The 15,889-nt window shown below is 41.1% G+C and overlaps 1 protein-coding gene across 1 annotated transcript in view; it reads right to left on the bottom strand.

The window, feature by feature from the left end:
• LOC104620762 (receptor-type tyrosine-protein phosphatase kappa-like) overlaps nucleotides 1–15,889 on the bottom strand; it is a 106,900-nt gene that overhangs the window by 78,659 nt on the left and 12,352 nt on the right. The window contains 3 exon segments of the mRNA XM_010287101.1: nucleotides 2,555–2,660; nucleotides 5,577–5,778; nucleotides 7,469–7,578. Coding sequence (XP_010285403.1) covers nucleotides 2,555–2,660; nucleotides 5,577–5,778; nucleotides 7,469–7,578 — 418 coding nt within the window.

The following is a 15,889-nucleotide window of genomic DNA, read 5'->3' on the forward strand; positions in this document are numbered from 1 at the left end:
GATTAGAGGACTGGGTGCAAACAAACCTTTTCAAAGAGCCAACTGTATTCTTCAGTGTCAGACTAAAGGACAGCATTTGAGTCCCTTTTACTCAATCACAGCTGCTGGCACGGCAATGCATTTTTCCTACCTACCTAGTAACACTCCTTATGGCAGCAAGCCAGCTTGTAGTGGAAACACAACTGCAGTGTGGATAGACCGAAGCTTCACTAAAACGCATCATAAAGTTTAGCAAAATGCATTGAATCAATTCAGAATTTCAGTGTGCTACATTTCTCTCCCCTATTAAGAAGCTGCTGAAAAATACCTGACTGCAATATGTGTACCTTCAGGAAAGGGAACGGGACCATGTCTTCTGCATTCCCCTGGAGAATGCTCCTCATTCAGAGTAAGGAATAAAACAAGTGTTTTGTTTTGAAAATAAAGTCCAGCTCTCTGGTTATGGCGGAGGACTTTCCTTGGCTTCCTGATGTTAGAAATTTAATGTACTCTCTCAGGTTTTAGAAATTAGTTGAAGTGGAGAGGGAAGATGGGAGACAGGAATAAAGGCGTATGCTTTTTTGAGAACATACTCAAACACCAGTTGTTAATACTCTATCAAACTACCCCATCAAACTATCTATTAACATTTAGTACACAGATCCTTTTTGCCACCTTCACGGGACAGTGAAAACCTCATGTCATAGGACTGAGGATGCTGTAAGGAAAACTGAGAGAATAAATGCGAGGTGGTGTGCTGCAGGTTTGCTCTGCAGTGTTACCTGCCTGAGAGGACAGTACAGAGAAACCAGCGCTCCCTGAGCTAGGTACCAGTAATCCTCTAGCCAAGTCCCAGCACACGACCAGTTCATGAAAGAAACCCCCCAGGAGAGAAACCCAGGATGTGAGACCGACCCCGCTCCGGGTGAGCGGTGGGACCGAGGGCGGGAGCCCGCTGCTCTCTGCAGAAACGTCCCACAGACCAAGCGGTGTAGAGGTGGCAAGATCCCAGCGGTGCCAGCAGGCGCGCGCCGGGCGAGCTGACGCACCAGCCCCCTTGGAGGACCAGGCGCAAGAACTGAAAGGTTTGGCGAGGACTAGGTGAGAGAGAGAGCACGTTTCTCAAACCGGGGCAGCTTTGGATACGGCCATCAGCAGGACACCTGGAAGGCTTTACAAGCACCTAGAAAAAGGTGTACAGTGAATTTAAGCACCTGTATAACTTGGGAGCACTTTCAGATCCCAGGTCTGGTTTCTACTGTATCAATTCAACAAAACCCCTATTTTAGGCATCCAAGCCCTGTACTGAATGCAGTCCTGTACATTTTATCATTTTACATGCTCAAAAAAATTCTAAGTTTGCTCCAGGGCAATCTTTCAGAAACTAATGATGTATGGGGTTACAATTTTATTGATGAATAGAACACATCAATATCTCCTACAAAGGGGAGGAATCTGGATTGTCTTCTATGACAGAATATAAATAAATAACTTGATCATATCAATCGTTAAGTGTGACTATATGATAAGCATATAAAAATGCTTATAGGTACGTGACTCATCCCCACAATTTCAAGTAAAACATACATTCCTCTTAATAGAAACAGACTTAAGAAATAGTTAATTTTCCTCTACTTCCAGGGCTCAGGCACATTACTCAACACCAGCTGAGCCATGGTAACCGACTTAATGTTAACACAGAATGAAATGCATTAGCCCGTATTTCTCTAAAATGTCACAAGGGTAAGAGCATGAAAAGGTTCTGATGTGCAGTAGCTAATTAACCCCCAATTAGTCAACCCTGTCCCTGAATATTGCTGATGCAGCCACATCAGTAAAACACAAATGGAATCAAATAATATCACAAAATTTTTGCACTAGCAAGTAGAAGCAAAGAGCAGGATGTGGACTAATCTTTGCAAACAGAATTAAATTATCTCTCAATAGAGAGCAGAAAGGAAAAGACCCCTCAAAGTTAACATAAATGAAACATTTTAATATGATTATGGGACACGCCAAATAAAATTTAATAGCTTGTTACATGATTTCTAGTAAGAAGCACTCTGAGAGGAAAAAGGTCAAAGAGTTTGTATTCATCACTATTATTCTCCCATTTCCTCTGAGCTTCCAATTTTCCAATCATATACATACGCTACAGAATAGCTGATTTGAAGCACTGGAGAGGAAGTGTTATTTTCAAATCCACTTTCTGACAAACACCTTTCAACCTCATATTTCAGAGACACTGTGAGAAAGTAAAATGAAATGATAATGGATAGGAGGTGGTCCTGGGGACCGTAAATCAAACAGGACAGACAGCTGGATGATTCAAGTCATGACTATCTTTTTAAAAACCCTGAAAAAAATCCAAGAATTTTTTCTTTTTAATTACACACCTATACTGGCAAGCTCAGTCTAGCTAAGAAAAACAATAGTAATGTCAAATCAATACCAGTTGGAAATGAACAGCTCTATGAGCTGCGAGACAGCATATAATCAACTAAAAAAAAAAAAAAATCTTCTTGATTTTTTTTAAAAATTTAATTTAATGGAAAAAGTTTTGTTTTTTTTTTACCTGATAGGTGCACCTTTGGCCTGTGCTGGTCTCAAGAGTACAGTTATCGTAGTAGCAGTTTCATTGAGAGATGCATCGACTCCTTCGTAGTCCGGTAAAGTGGGAGCTGATTAATGTTGAGTGGGAAGGAAAAGAACGAGAAACATATCAGTGAAAACATTTTGAATTTTCATGAGATTGTGTCTGTTCACAATATAGGACAAAGCCACAATCTTCATCAGCTATGTGAGTCTTTTTTAATGATTTTCCAGTCAGGCACATTCTTTTACTAAAGCATGAATGGGACTTCACCAACAATTGATAACCCCATCCCTAAGTGTTCCCCCACAAATCATGATACCCATCAAGCTAAACCAGGTTTATTCAAGAAGGACAGAAACAGAGAGAAGAGGTCCCTGCCAAGAAACCCTAAGACTACAAAATCCCATTTTGGCCTTGCTCTTTCTACCTTACAAACAACTATATTCACCGTCTTGCAGACCCAACATCTACCACCCCTCTTTTTCCTCCTCTAACAATTTAAGAACCTTTCACATTTCCTCTTAAACGTCATGGGAAACCATGCCAATACCAACCAGACTGCAGGAGAACTGGGCTTGGATAGATGTGCATCTGTGGGCTAGAACTGGATGGAGGAGTCTATTTCCATGCCCATGTTTCCTTCCACTTGTTACAATAGATGGCCAAGCTGCTCATGAATCAGTTTCTGAGCCATGGCAGGTTTCAGACCAGGGTATTAAGAAAAAACAAAATCAAAGTCAATACTAGAAGCAGTTCAGGAACTGATTCACTAACGGACTGGCTGCTAGGCCTTTGTGGCAGCAGTATTTGTTGTGGGTTGGATGGCTGGTGCCGGTGATCACTTCAGCCATCCAACTTTAACCTGCTGCCACAAACCTACTACAGTCCTCACTGGTTGCTGACTTCAGCTCTAGTGCAAGGAAAGAAACAGGATTTTCTGTGACTCAGAAAATAATAGATTTCTACTAAATTTCTACTAGATTTCTACTAATCTTTGACAAGCTTGAAAACAGTCTGCACTTTTTTTTTAATATGTGGCTATACTTTTATAAAATTGTAAATGATACTTGTATATTTCAAAATGAACTTTCATTAAAAAGATGTTTTCTAGCAGGATGTCAATCATTTAAGTCATAATAATTTTATGATAATATATCAATAGATAGAAGAGCAATGAAAGATTAAAAGCCTTGCTTAATTAGTCCCAGATTCTAGATGAACACAGAAATTGCTCTTATTTCAGGAAATTTTGTTTTATAGAAATAATGTTCATTTAAAAATTATTATTTACACCACATTCTCTAGGATCACAGCACTCACTTGTAAGCATGGTTGAAAGGAATTATTTCACTCATTAAAATAAAGCTAGCATTTCCTGAAACATGTATTGCTTCACAAAAAGTATCAGTTACGCAGAGTGAAACTAGACAACAGTTCAGCATAAAACAAGATGAAAAAAAACAGGCTGAAATTCAGATACAAAGGGTGTCACAGCCTGCCTGTAAGCTTTCCTGGTATTAACTACGTTTTCATCAACTGACAGACCCATACTGTGTCTAGAAAGTGTGGTAGACTGGATTCTGGACAAAATTACCAAAATTTCTGGGTGGAAAAAGAGGGCATATCTAAAGAAGCCTGAACACATCGTAAACCTAAATAATCCAAACATGCTGACGTGCTTATTCCTCAAAATACTGAAATGGCTGGGGGACAAAAATGCTAGCAAGATATTACATAGTTACACCTTTTTTTTTCCCCTCCTACAAAGAGAAGACAAATATGTAAGTACTACACCACCATTACCCCTGAAAGTTTATGAACTGGAATTTGTTGTGAGGAAACACAAGGACTTTAAAAGAACCTGAGTAAAATATCAGGCTTCAAAACAACCTAATAGCTAGATAAACAGAACAGAACATGTCATTTGGGGTTTTTTTTGTGGTTTGGTTGGGTTTTTTTGAAGGGATTGGGGTGCTAGTACTTACATGCTGGGATGGAATTCAAGAAATTGTTCCACTTAACTATGACAACTAGAGCATTTCACTTGCTACATAATTCAAGGAGCTCTGCCCTGAATTTTCTCACATTTTGATTTCTGTGCATGTTTTGGGAACTGGGTGAGGAGACCAGGTGAGTATTTTCCCACAGAATAGTAGACGCATTCCAAAACATTATTAACCTCCCTTTACAGAGCAATATAAGTTTCGTTATGGCAGATAATAAGGAAAATAGCCTGCTTTGTGCTGCTTACATTTCTAAATGACTGACTACTTTGATCTCTGCCAAGCTCTGAAGTAGCCATGTCATAAAATCAACAGTCTCTCTAGATATAGTATTGACTTATCTTCTGCTATCAACTGCATAAGCTGCTATCTTATTTTTTGAGAATACTGAAATTGAAGAAAATGAAAATACTAAAGCATTTCATTTGGCACTACTTTCTTCTGGGGTTTGCAGTGCATTATTAAGGTGAATATCGTCAATCCTGGTGCACTGCAGTAAGTGAATAAAGCCATGAGGAAGCAGACCTATACGGCAAAAGAAATTCACACCTCCTCCCAATCGCCCCATTTCTGTTATAGCTGTGGGCTGCTAAGCAGTGTCACCTTGAATAAGTCACTTAATTTCCCGCATCTGACTTTACTAATCTGCAAAACAAATATAGTGCTTAGTGACCTGTGGAGTGCTGAAAGTCTTGATTAGTTAAAGTTTATACAGCACTTCAAAATCTTTAGTTGAAAAGTACAAGATTATACAAAATCAGTTGACAACTACGGGTGTGCAATTTCCACCTCGTGCAAGGATTTATCCCTGAACCTATGCTACTGCTTGGCAAATACGCTCAAAAACATTTTTAGTAATACAGTTTCACAATATGATAGGATTTTTTGGGAGTTTTTTTCTTTCACACTTCCCGATTTTTCAAGTCTTACAAAAAAATGCCCTCCAAAACCTTATATAAACCAGTGAACATGCACACACTCACACTTCTGTTTTTTACCTGAGATGTTGGTTGTTACATTGATCGTGGTTGCTGGTCCAAACCCTTTGATGGTGCTTGCACGTATGAAAAACTGGTAAGTAGTACCAGGATGCAAGTGTGAGAAGATGTGGTGTGTGCTGTTCCACAGCTTCGACACAGTTTGCGGAGGTCCTGCGACTGGAACTGCAGGATCAAACGACCGTATACTGCCATAGCTGACCTGTGAAAACAATTATTTTTGTAACAGTTGTTACAGTTTTTGGCACAGGGGGATTAGGTTAGCTTGGCTGGAAAGGGAATAAAAGGCACATGCTTATCTAGCTACCCAGCTACCTTGGGGATACCATGAGGACTTGACGTGTATTATTGTAGAGTCTGCTTCACTTGAAAGGCTATGCAGGTCTCCTTCATCTCTCTCTCTTTGTGATTTTAGTTCATGTATGGAAAATTTCACTGTTACATTTAAGTTAGGACATTCCCACCATCCTCCCCATCTCCACTAAACCCCTTTATTTTTCACTTTCTGTAATATATTTCCCTCTCCTCTTCTAATAATCATATTTAAATGCTGTCCAAACCAAGATAATATATTTAAAACCAGTAATGATATATTAATGTACTGGTTTTGACTGGAATAGAGTTAATTTTCTTGATAGCAGCTGGTATGGTGCTGTGTTTTAGATCTGTGATTAAAACACAAAGCTCCTGCTTCTGCCCTTCCAATTGTCCCCCAGACCCATTGTGGGGGAGTGAGCGAGCGAGCGGCTGACTGGGGCTGAGCTGCCCACCAGGGTTAACCCACACTATTTATAGAACTTTGTTAGCATTAAATAGATAAACAAACAGATTTAAGGCGTTTTGTTTGGTTAGTTGATTTGTCTTTCTCCCATAATTGACTAGTACACAAAATTATATCCTCTGTTCCTTTAAAAAAGGAGCGCTGGAGAGGATGGTGTTTGCTCTTCAAATCAGCTCATGTTTCCTGTCAGCCTCCTGTGGAGGTCCCCAGAAGGGTCATATATTAAATACACTTTAAATAGAATATATATGGAGGTTTCCTTGCAGGGTGATATCTAAAGATCTGACAAAGCTAAAAAACATTGCTCCAAATTTAATAACCATCTTACTTTTCATGTAACATTCTCTTCCAACAAGAAGATTTCATAGATCATAGCTGTCATGGCTTCAGCTGGGATGGAATTAATGTTCTTCCTAGTAGCTGGTATAGGGCTGTGTTTTGGATTTAGTATGAGAATAATGTTGATAACACACTAATGTTTTAGATGTTGCTAAATAGTGCTCACACTAGTCAAGGACATTTGAGCTTCTCATGCCCTGACAGCAAGAAGCTGGGAGGGGACACAGCCAGGACAGCTGACCCAAAGAGGCCAAAGTGATATTCCATACCATACGACTTCATACACAATATATAAACTGGGGGGAGTTGGATGGGGGTGCCCTGGCTCTGGGCATCAGTCAGCAGGTGGTGAGCAATTGTATTGTGCATCACTTATTTTGTCTATTCTAGTATTAATTTTTTTATTCTCCTCCCTGTCCTGCGGGAGAGGCGTGAGCAAGCGGCTGTGTGGTGCTTAGCTGCTGGCTGGGGTTAAAACATGACAGAAGGGTGTATAGTAATGATACAAGATTTTTAAAACTAGCACCTCCCACGTGGATTGTAATATTGTTGTACTCACATGCCAAAGTCACTTGACAGGACTGGCCAGCCAACAACATATGCACCATAATTATGATTTTTGAGTATCTAATCACTATACAAAATCCAGTATTCCGTAAATGAAAGCAGCATAACTGAATAGCTGCCTACAGAATAAACACCCACCGTCAGCCACCCCTCTTGCTGCACATTCCCAGCCCTATCCTATGCTTGTTAGCTATTTAATGATTACCTCATACTGAGTAATGATGCCATTTGGATCCACAGGTTCCTTCCAGTTGAGGAAGATCTTATCTTCAAAAGGAGTTCCTTTCACTGACTTGGCAGGTATAGGGCCTGGCACTAGAAACAAAATAAAACTTTTAAAAATAGGAAATTCAAAAGACAGTAAAATAAAGAGACGACAGAACATCCTATTAAACTCAAAAGTGAGCGCGGGTCTATTTTTATTAATATTCATTCGCATGCAAAAGGCAGCGGTAGAGAGTATGAAAAGGCACTTCAAAGTGTATTTTGTCATTTGCAGCACAGACAGAGCATGAAGTTGAAACATTATCCCCACATATGGTTTTCAAAACTTCATGCAAAGTCAAATTGTCTTGTAGTATAGCCAGGGGAAACAGTTCAAGCTATATTGCGACTTCAGGGAACATCACTGAACTCTGTAATAAGCGTTATCTTAGGACAAGGACTACATGGTTTTAAAATCCTTTTAAAAAGAAAAAAATCAAAGGCAAGGAAGAGCATCTGTTATACAGCATCTTCCAAATGAGGGAAATGCTGACAAAAGAGTTCTCAGTCACCCCTTCTCATGATTTGGGGTTTTAGAAGAAATCCTCATTTAAAGATGGGGCACGGGGCACATGCGCCAGCTCAGCTGCTGCTTCCTTCTGCCACTGACGTGCTCGTGCTGCAGAAGGATCAAAAACTGCTAAACTGCTTACTTCAAATCTTTCCAATACGAGACATTTTCAAAGCTTTGAACTGAACCACGCTAAGATGACCCTACTTTCTTACTTTAAGTGGAACCAATATCCCTACTGTAATAACAAGTCTGAAGTGTCACCTCGGGCCTCTGCCTGAGCGATTCACAGTACCTGGTAATCCCACCCATACCAGGCGGCAGCGCTTAGTTATCTCCCATTTCAGCTTACAAGGTATTTTTGCCTACATGTACGTCTCCTTTTTAACCACGGCAGCTCACCTAGATTTGAACCCATACATGCTGAAGGAAGGGGATAAAGATAAGAGGGTGCCTGAAGAAACCCGGAACCCAAAGAAACGCCGCCCCTCTCCTCTCCCCCCTGCAAAAGCCAAAGTTGCCCAAATCTGCAGTCTCTTTCAAACTAAAACGTTACTTCTATTTAATACATTGACACAGATTTCTCTTCCTTTCTTAATCAGCCTATTTTCTTCAATGCAACTTTCAGTGAGCCTCACGCATGACATTTCTCGGATATTAATTATCAAAGCAGAATGAAGTTTTACAAAGAGTGAAAATAAATTAAAACCTGCTGGATCAAAGGAAATGCCAGGCACTATGCTAGCAGCACCAAGGAGTGAGTGGCCTGTCCCAATGGTGGGATTTATTTCAGTCCACATGGAAGCTATAAGTGATGATCTGATCCTTGGTACAAACAACATAATTTGGCACATTAATAATAAATTAATGGAGTCAAAAAAGCCCACAAGTAAACAGATGAGAGCTTCACAGAAACTGTTCATCCATCTGTCAAGCAAAGACTTAGAAGTAGTTAACTAAAATCATACACTGCTGCTTTGCTTCAGTGTCCCGATACAGACTGGGCAGTGGATGACGGCTGACATGCTGTGACAGCCCCTGTGTGCTCCAGTAGCATTCAGACACTTGCTGTAGGCACTGCTTTGTTTTTCAGAGGAAAAAACTGTTTTTCTTCTCTACCTCTCAAATGAGGTATGAATATACCCTGACGCACATGACACTTTCCCTGGAAGATGCGTGCGCGCGTGCATACATGTACCTCTGTGTTTGGGAGAGAACACAGGAATGCACCGGGGCAAGCACACAGAATATGAAATTTGACATTAAAACACACTAAAGCATGTGAGGTAAATAGAAAACAGACACAATTGCTCAAAAACCTGCAAAACACTTTCTGCATGGTGCTTTTAAAGAACGTACTTCTTATTCAACTGAAACTGGGTGCAGGGCTGTAAGTTTTAGGGTTGCTTAAAGCCTCCTGTGTTTTCTGTTTAAACACCCAAGAGGAAGAAGCCTCCAGGCTCATCACATTGCATGATGGTATTTTCTTCTTCTGCAATATAAAATTCCTTGCTTGTGACAGCAGCAGCAATGTTAAACTGACTGGAACTACATGATCCCAGTTAGTTTCATGCTTCTCTTCCCACTGTCACGAGAAGGGCACAAGAACAGAAGCTACCACAGTGATGAGCAGCTTGCTGGGAATCCCAGTAAAAATAAGGTCAGAACGTAAAAGACAGCAAAAGTGTCTAGAAAAAGAGAACAGTAATTCCCACAAACCTCACCCACCCCAGCAAATTCACCAAAAATGAAGCATGGGATCAGATTAAATTATTTGAGAGCTCAACTGGAATTAAAACAAAGAAACAAATAAGAGTTCAAATGCCTAGAAAAAGGAATATACATTAATTTTAGTTTGAAGGATGTGTTCTGGCGGGTCTGAAGTTATCTCTTCCCTTCCATTTTTTCAGCTCAACCACAGTAAAAATCTCTTTTATTTGCACAGCTTTATCAAAGGGCAAAGGGAAGCATGGAAAGAGAAAAGCAGGAGCAAGAATTTGCTTAAAGATCAGAGTATCTGTGAGCAGGCCCAGAGATTCATCAGTCAGGTTAGTCAAAGCCTAAACTTCCACATTTGTGTTTTTATGTCTTTGTCCTTGGGTGAGTTATTAGTTACAAAAAGAAATTTTAAAAAGGTTGAAAGTAGTAAAAAAACCCCCTAACCTCAAACTGAAAAACCTCAAACAAAGAAACAAAAAAAGCACCAAAAGAACAACAGCAAGGTAACCTGTTGGTAACACTATTCTGAAGAATCAAACTGCATCTTTCTATGCAGGCAGCCGTTGCTGTCTATTCCCTACGACTCCCAGTAGGACTCCATGGGACTTAAGAAATACCTTAAACTTCATCTTTCTAAAGCAGCATTCCCTTTTATACAACATTTAGCAAGGACTCAGGTGAGAAACAGCCAGGCTAATATCACCCTTGTGCAGCTAACAGCTTTCAGAAGGCTCCTCACAAACAGCCCGAAGGTCTTTCTTCAGGCTTGCGTGTCCATCTCCGGAAGTCCCACGGCTCACCACAGCACCTCTTCACTGCCTTCTCAACTCCCGTTCTTCGTCCCACATGCGCTCTCGCGCTTCCCTGTGGGCTTACGGACAGTCAATACTAAATCGAAACACTCAAGACTATTACCAGTGTATATTAAGGTGAAATACATTACTTAAGATTCCCTAGCAATGGTCAGGTACCTGAATAATTCAAAAAGTGTAAGTAGGCACTAGAGGAGCTGGACTCAAACCTTTTGGCCTCCGCACCCTCTCTCTAAAAAGATTCTGGTCCCATTGATTTTCTTTCCATCTGCTGACCTTATGAAGTGTGACCCCACCATCTCTCAGTGACAACAGTAAAGACTCTTTCTTTCACATGCATTATTCTATGCTAAACTTCCAACAGGTCAAGATTTACGCTTAGCTGAAGAAGTGAAGTCATTTAGGTGGGTTTAACTGTATGGGTTTCAGAAGAGATTTTGAACTTAAGCAAAAACAAAATATCATTTTCCCTTCCTTCCTTCCTGCCTTCCTTCCTTCCTGCCTTCCTTCCTTCCTGCCTTCCTTCCTTCCTGCCTTCCTTCCTTCCTGCCTTCCTTCCTTCCTGCCTTCCTTCCTTCCTGCCTTCCTTCCTTCCTGCCTTCCTTCCTTCCTGCCTTCCTTCCTTCCTGCCTTCCTTCCTTCCTGCCTTCCTTCCTTCCTGCCTTCCTTCCTTCCTGCCTTCCTTCCTTCCTGCCTTCCTTCCTTCCTGCCTTCCTTCCTTCCTGCCTTCCTTCCTTCCTGCCTTCCTTCCTTCCTGCCTTCCTTCCTTCCTGCCTTCCTTCCTTCCTTCCATAAAACCCACATGTACATAAAAGTTATGTAAAACAAATTCAAAGGGAATTTCAACAAGGTTTTATAGTGGAAACATCACAAGCTCTTCTTTCATGATTTACATGCATCTCCAGAGCCCTTTTAATGAAACTATATATTCCTATAGTGAATAGCTGATAATCTTTTCTTCTAAGTATGTACATCACGTACTTCTTCTTCTTCTAATCTTTGACCATCAAGTACGGGATGGTGGACTTTTATAAATACTATGCATATTAAAAGCACAAACCATCAATCTAACATCAGACCAAGTCATTTTAGAGCCACATATTTGCACTAAATTATGTCACAGTCACAAATAAATTGTTACTCACAAATAGTGTCACTTAAACCTTGTTCTACACTAACTTAACGGGAAATTTATATTACAATACATTCCTTCTGGAAGAACTACGTATTAACTGACACCAACCACTATAAAAATGAATTTATATTGCTTCAGGTTTCCTGCTACAAAATAATGAAAGTGCATGTAAACAGAGTGTTTTTATTATTATTATACTCCGTGAAAGCCATGCAGAGTATTATTATGCTATATGGTAAAGCGTATGTGCAGATAGATATATGCCAGGCTACACTGGGAAAAATTCCTTTGTGGTACTCAAAAAGTAAACTGTATCAGCAGCAAACTTACAGCCTTTCTCTGAAAGTAGAAGCTCATTTTCAGGAGATGGTGACAGTCAATCTCTTCTACTGTTTAAGTGTTGCAAGCAATTAAAATGGCCCACCTTTCCATTTGCTTGTTCTGAGGTATTTACCATTTTAACTATATGCTTTGTTACAACTTGAGACTAAGGCTTAAACGGAAGCAAATTTTATATAATAAAAAGGAAAAAACCATCACAATTGCTATTACTAGTCTTTACCATGACAGTATTTACACCAAAGGCGGTGACAAAAAAAGTTGTCTTTGGAAACGGCTCAAGTGGCACCATTTGCAGTGAAGACGACAATGCTATTGAGAAGAAAACCGACTGTGCATTAACAGCCTCCTTCGGCGCACGTGCTGCTTGCTTAACCATCTCTCCCGGCGGAGCTGGGCTGGAGTGGGCACCCTGGGAGGTGGCGGGGTGCTGCCCCCCCCAGGTGGTGGGCAGCAGAGGGGGGCACCAGGCCGTGGTCCCCGGGTGAAAGCCCACAGCCCTGCACAGGTCGGCGTCACCCACCTGGGACCGCTGCCTGGCTGTGCGGGCACTGATGCGCTCACGCCTGTGACAGGTCCCCGAACCTTCCAGCCGATATAAAATTACTAACGTAGCAAAGAGAAATGCTTACTATCAAGATACTAACCAAGTTGACAGAGGCTAATCAGTCTAGAGGTGGCAGCAATCACTGTAGATACTGGCACAAATAGGAAATGGCGTTAAATCCATGAGTTCTGGACTTGCTGAATTCGGGGGCTCAGGCACCTAATGCAGTACTTCGTCTGAAGCCTTTTTTACCCCAAATGTTGACTTCAGTACTCCTCATTTCTGGGATTTGGAAATGTTTCTCCATGTCAGGGTGAAATAACCTCACCTACTCACATACATTACAACTTTCTAAAAATATGCATCCAAAGAAGCGCGGCCAGCAGGTCGAGGGAAGTGATTCTGCCTCTCTGCTCCACTCTGATGAGACCTCACCTACAGTCCTGCATCCAGCTCTGGAGCCCTCAGCACAGGAAAGACATGGACCTGTTGGAGCAGGTCCAGAGGAGGGCCACAAAAATGATCAGAGGGCTGGAACACCTCTCCTGTGAGGGCAGGCTGAGAGAGTTGGGGTTGTTCAGCCTGGAGAAGAGAAGGCTCCAGGGAGACCTTCTTGCAGCCTTCCAGGACTTAAAGGGGGTCTATAAAAAAACCAAGGACAGACTTTTTATCAGGGCCTGTAGCAATAGGACAAGGGGTAATGGTTTTAAACTAAAACAGGGCAGATTTTGATTGGACAGAAGGAAGAAATTTTTCACAATGAGGGAGGTGAAGCACTGGCACTGGTTGCCCAGAGAGGTGGTAGATGCCCCATCCCTGGAAACATTCCAAGTCAGGTTGGACAGGGCTCTGAGCAACCTGATCTAGTTAAAGCTGTCCCTGCTCACTGCAGGGGGGCTGGACTAGATGGCCTTTAAAGGCCCCTTCCAACCCAAACTAGTCTATGAAATAAATATTTGGAGAGTGTTTTCAGCTAGTGCATGGCTTGGGAATAATGGAAACTCGTGGGCCCAGATGTAAACTCTCATTCCACCGCAAACTGCTGAAACAGCTGCTAATTCTGGCCTATTTGCAGGCATCATTATGTCAAACACACGATTTCAACAAAGAATCTCATATGCAGTATCACTTTTTCAGCTATAAAGCTTCCAATATATGTATATAAAGGAAATGAAAGTAAGAAGTTGGTTCAGCCAGGGTAAATAATTCTACATTTCAGGGTCAATTTTTCCTGAGCTATTGATATAAAACCTAGCTTGTATTTCTAGTCTCTGCAATACCTTAAAACTGCTTACTTCGTTTGTCGTTCAGTGTAAGCTTAAAATAAACCCCTGCTAATAATTTCAGTATTTTTTTTACTTTCTCACAAATCAACTCTTCTGATGTCTTTAAGAAAAAGTGAGCATGTGTCTTTCTGCAATCACTTTTTCTCTCTCTCAATGATATGCCAATAGCAAATGTTACCTACCATCTGAAAAAAAGAATTAGGGTTATTTACACGAGCTGAAGGACAAATAGGTTATCCCAGGCTCCTTTCATCAATGGCAGTAGGTCGGTTGTAATCGGTTTCAGTTCACTTCTGCTGAAGATATAAAAATTCCTCCCTTATTTGCCTAGATTGACACTAAATTTTGCTGCCACTCACGACACGTCAGTCACTAGTCTCTCTTTTTGGTCAAGGACTAAGGTCAATACCTTTAGCGGCGGCATTTACGGACAACTTCACATTTAAACTTTTATCTCTTAGTCATGGGTTTCTTCTTATTAACTGTAACCATATACCATTTTTTTACTAATAGGATTAGTATACCAGGTTCACTTGGCATCTGTGCATGTGCCACTCAGCTATGTAAGTCACACAGGTTTTGAAATAGTTTGCCATTTCAAGCAATCTTTGCAGCCCCCCCTTTGCTGCGTTCAACATAATGCCTGTTCATCTCACTGCATTAACTCTCCCCCTAGGTGGGCTATTTTTGTTACTTCTATGTTACTAGTAGAGTTTTAAGTCCATGTTTTTCCAAAGCTTCTTGAAGCATTGTTTCTTTGTTTCCTTTCATCAAAGTACATTTTCTACTACTTCTTTTTTTCCCCCCAATATTTTCTTGGGGTGCCAGAACAACTTGAAAATGCACAAAGGAAAAAATGCTGCTCACAGCAAATACTAAAGGTGGGAGGATTTTTTTTTTTTGGTAAAGGCAACTTACAAAACTTACTACTATCAATCACAGAAACATATTAAATGTCAACCGTTTCCATAAAATTCTCCCTCTTGAAGCTGGTGGAGGGTATTTCTTCTTCACACATTTAGACAGTACATAAAGTACTTTACTTTTTAGGGGTTTTTTTGTCCTCTAATTATAATGTTTCCCCTTTCCTCTGCTGTTTCCCAGAGTGGTGAGCCTGCTGGAGTTTTCCCAGGAGCCTGAGTAACGGTTGGACAGTTTGTGTCTTAACCCCGCACCGCAGCTTTAGGTACCTCTGCACGGAACTGAATGAGCCACACAGTCTGAAGATCAGGGGCCCTCGTTTGCGTTCAAGGAGCATGCCCTTTGGCTCAGACCAAAGCTTTGCTATACTTTAAGCCCCAAAATGGGTACTTACCCTATTCCAAGTGAGCTTTTTCAATTAGCTGTTTGCCTGCTGTTAGCCAACACACTCCCTTACTAGTTATAAAACCACAATCGAACATTGAGCTTCACTATTTGCTTTCTCTGTAGCTGCTCTCTCACAGCTAATGTCACTATTCCTGTTAATCCACTGCTTTTGCATCCGTTTCCAACTAAAAATTAAAGAAGCATTTATCTGCTTTAATCTCATCCACCATCCGCTGCTCTTAAAAGGGTCCCTCTGAGTTCGCAGCACCCTTAGGAACGGGCAGCTCCATGAATGCGCACACGCCGCTGATTCATGCTAAGTGATAAATTCACTGCTGGTTTTTGTACTTTGTTCGAAATGCCAAACATCATCTCTGCCCAGCACGTATGCAGCCCCAGATTGTGGGAGCCTTTCTCTTTTTTTCTTTATCAAATCCTTCAAACACCGTCCATCCCCTGTGCAAGCCAGGTGAAGCAGCAAGTCCCTGTCATGGCACAGGTAACGTCGAGTGCCCAGGTACTCAGAAGAGCTTTCTCCCAAATCTTAGCAATGGTGTGGTCTCTCCCCAAAATGAAAGATGGTGTTTTACCCATAAAACACTGACAAATTACCTTTTTGCTTCTCTTTTTTTTTTTTGCATAACTTGTTTAACAGTGCATTGCTCCAGGGCTTAATTGTTATGTGGAATACAGCTGTTTGCAAAT

The sequence above is a fragment of the Phaethon lepturus genome, unplaced genomic scaffold (genome assembly GCF_000687285.1).
Source record: "Phaethon lepturus isolate BGI_N335 unplaced genomic scaffold, ASM68728v1 scaffold6780, whole genome shotgun sequence".
In the NCBI taxonomy this organism is placed as follows: Eukaryota; Metazoa; Chordata; class Aves; order Phaethontiformes; family Phaethontidae; genus Phaethon; species Phaethon lepturus.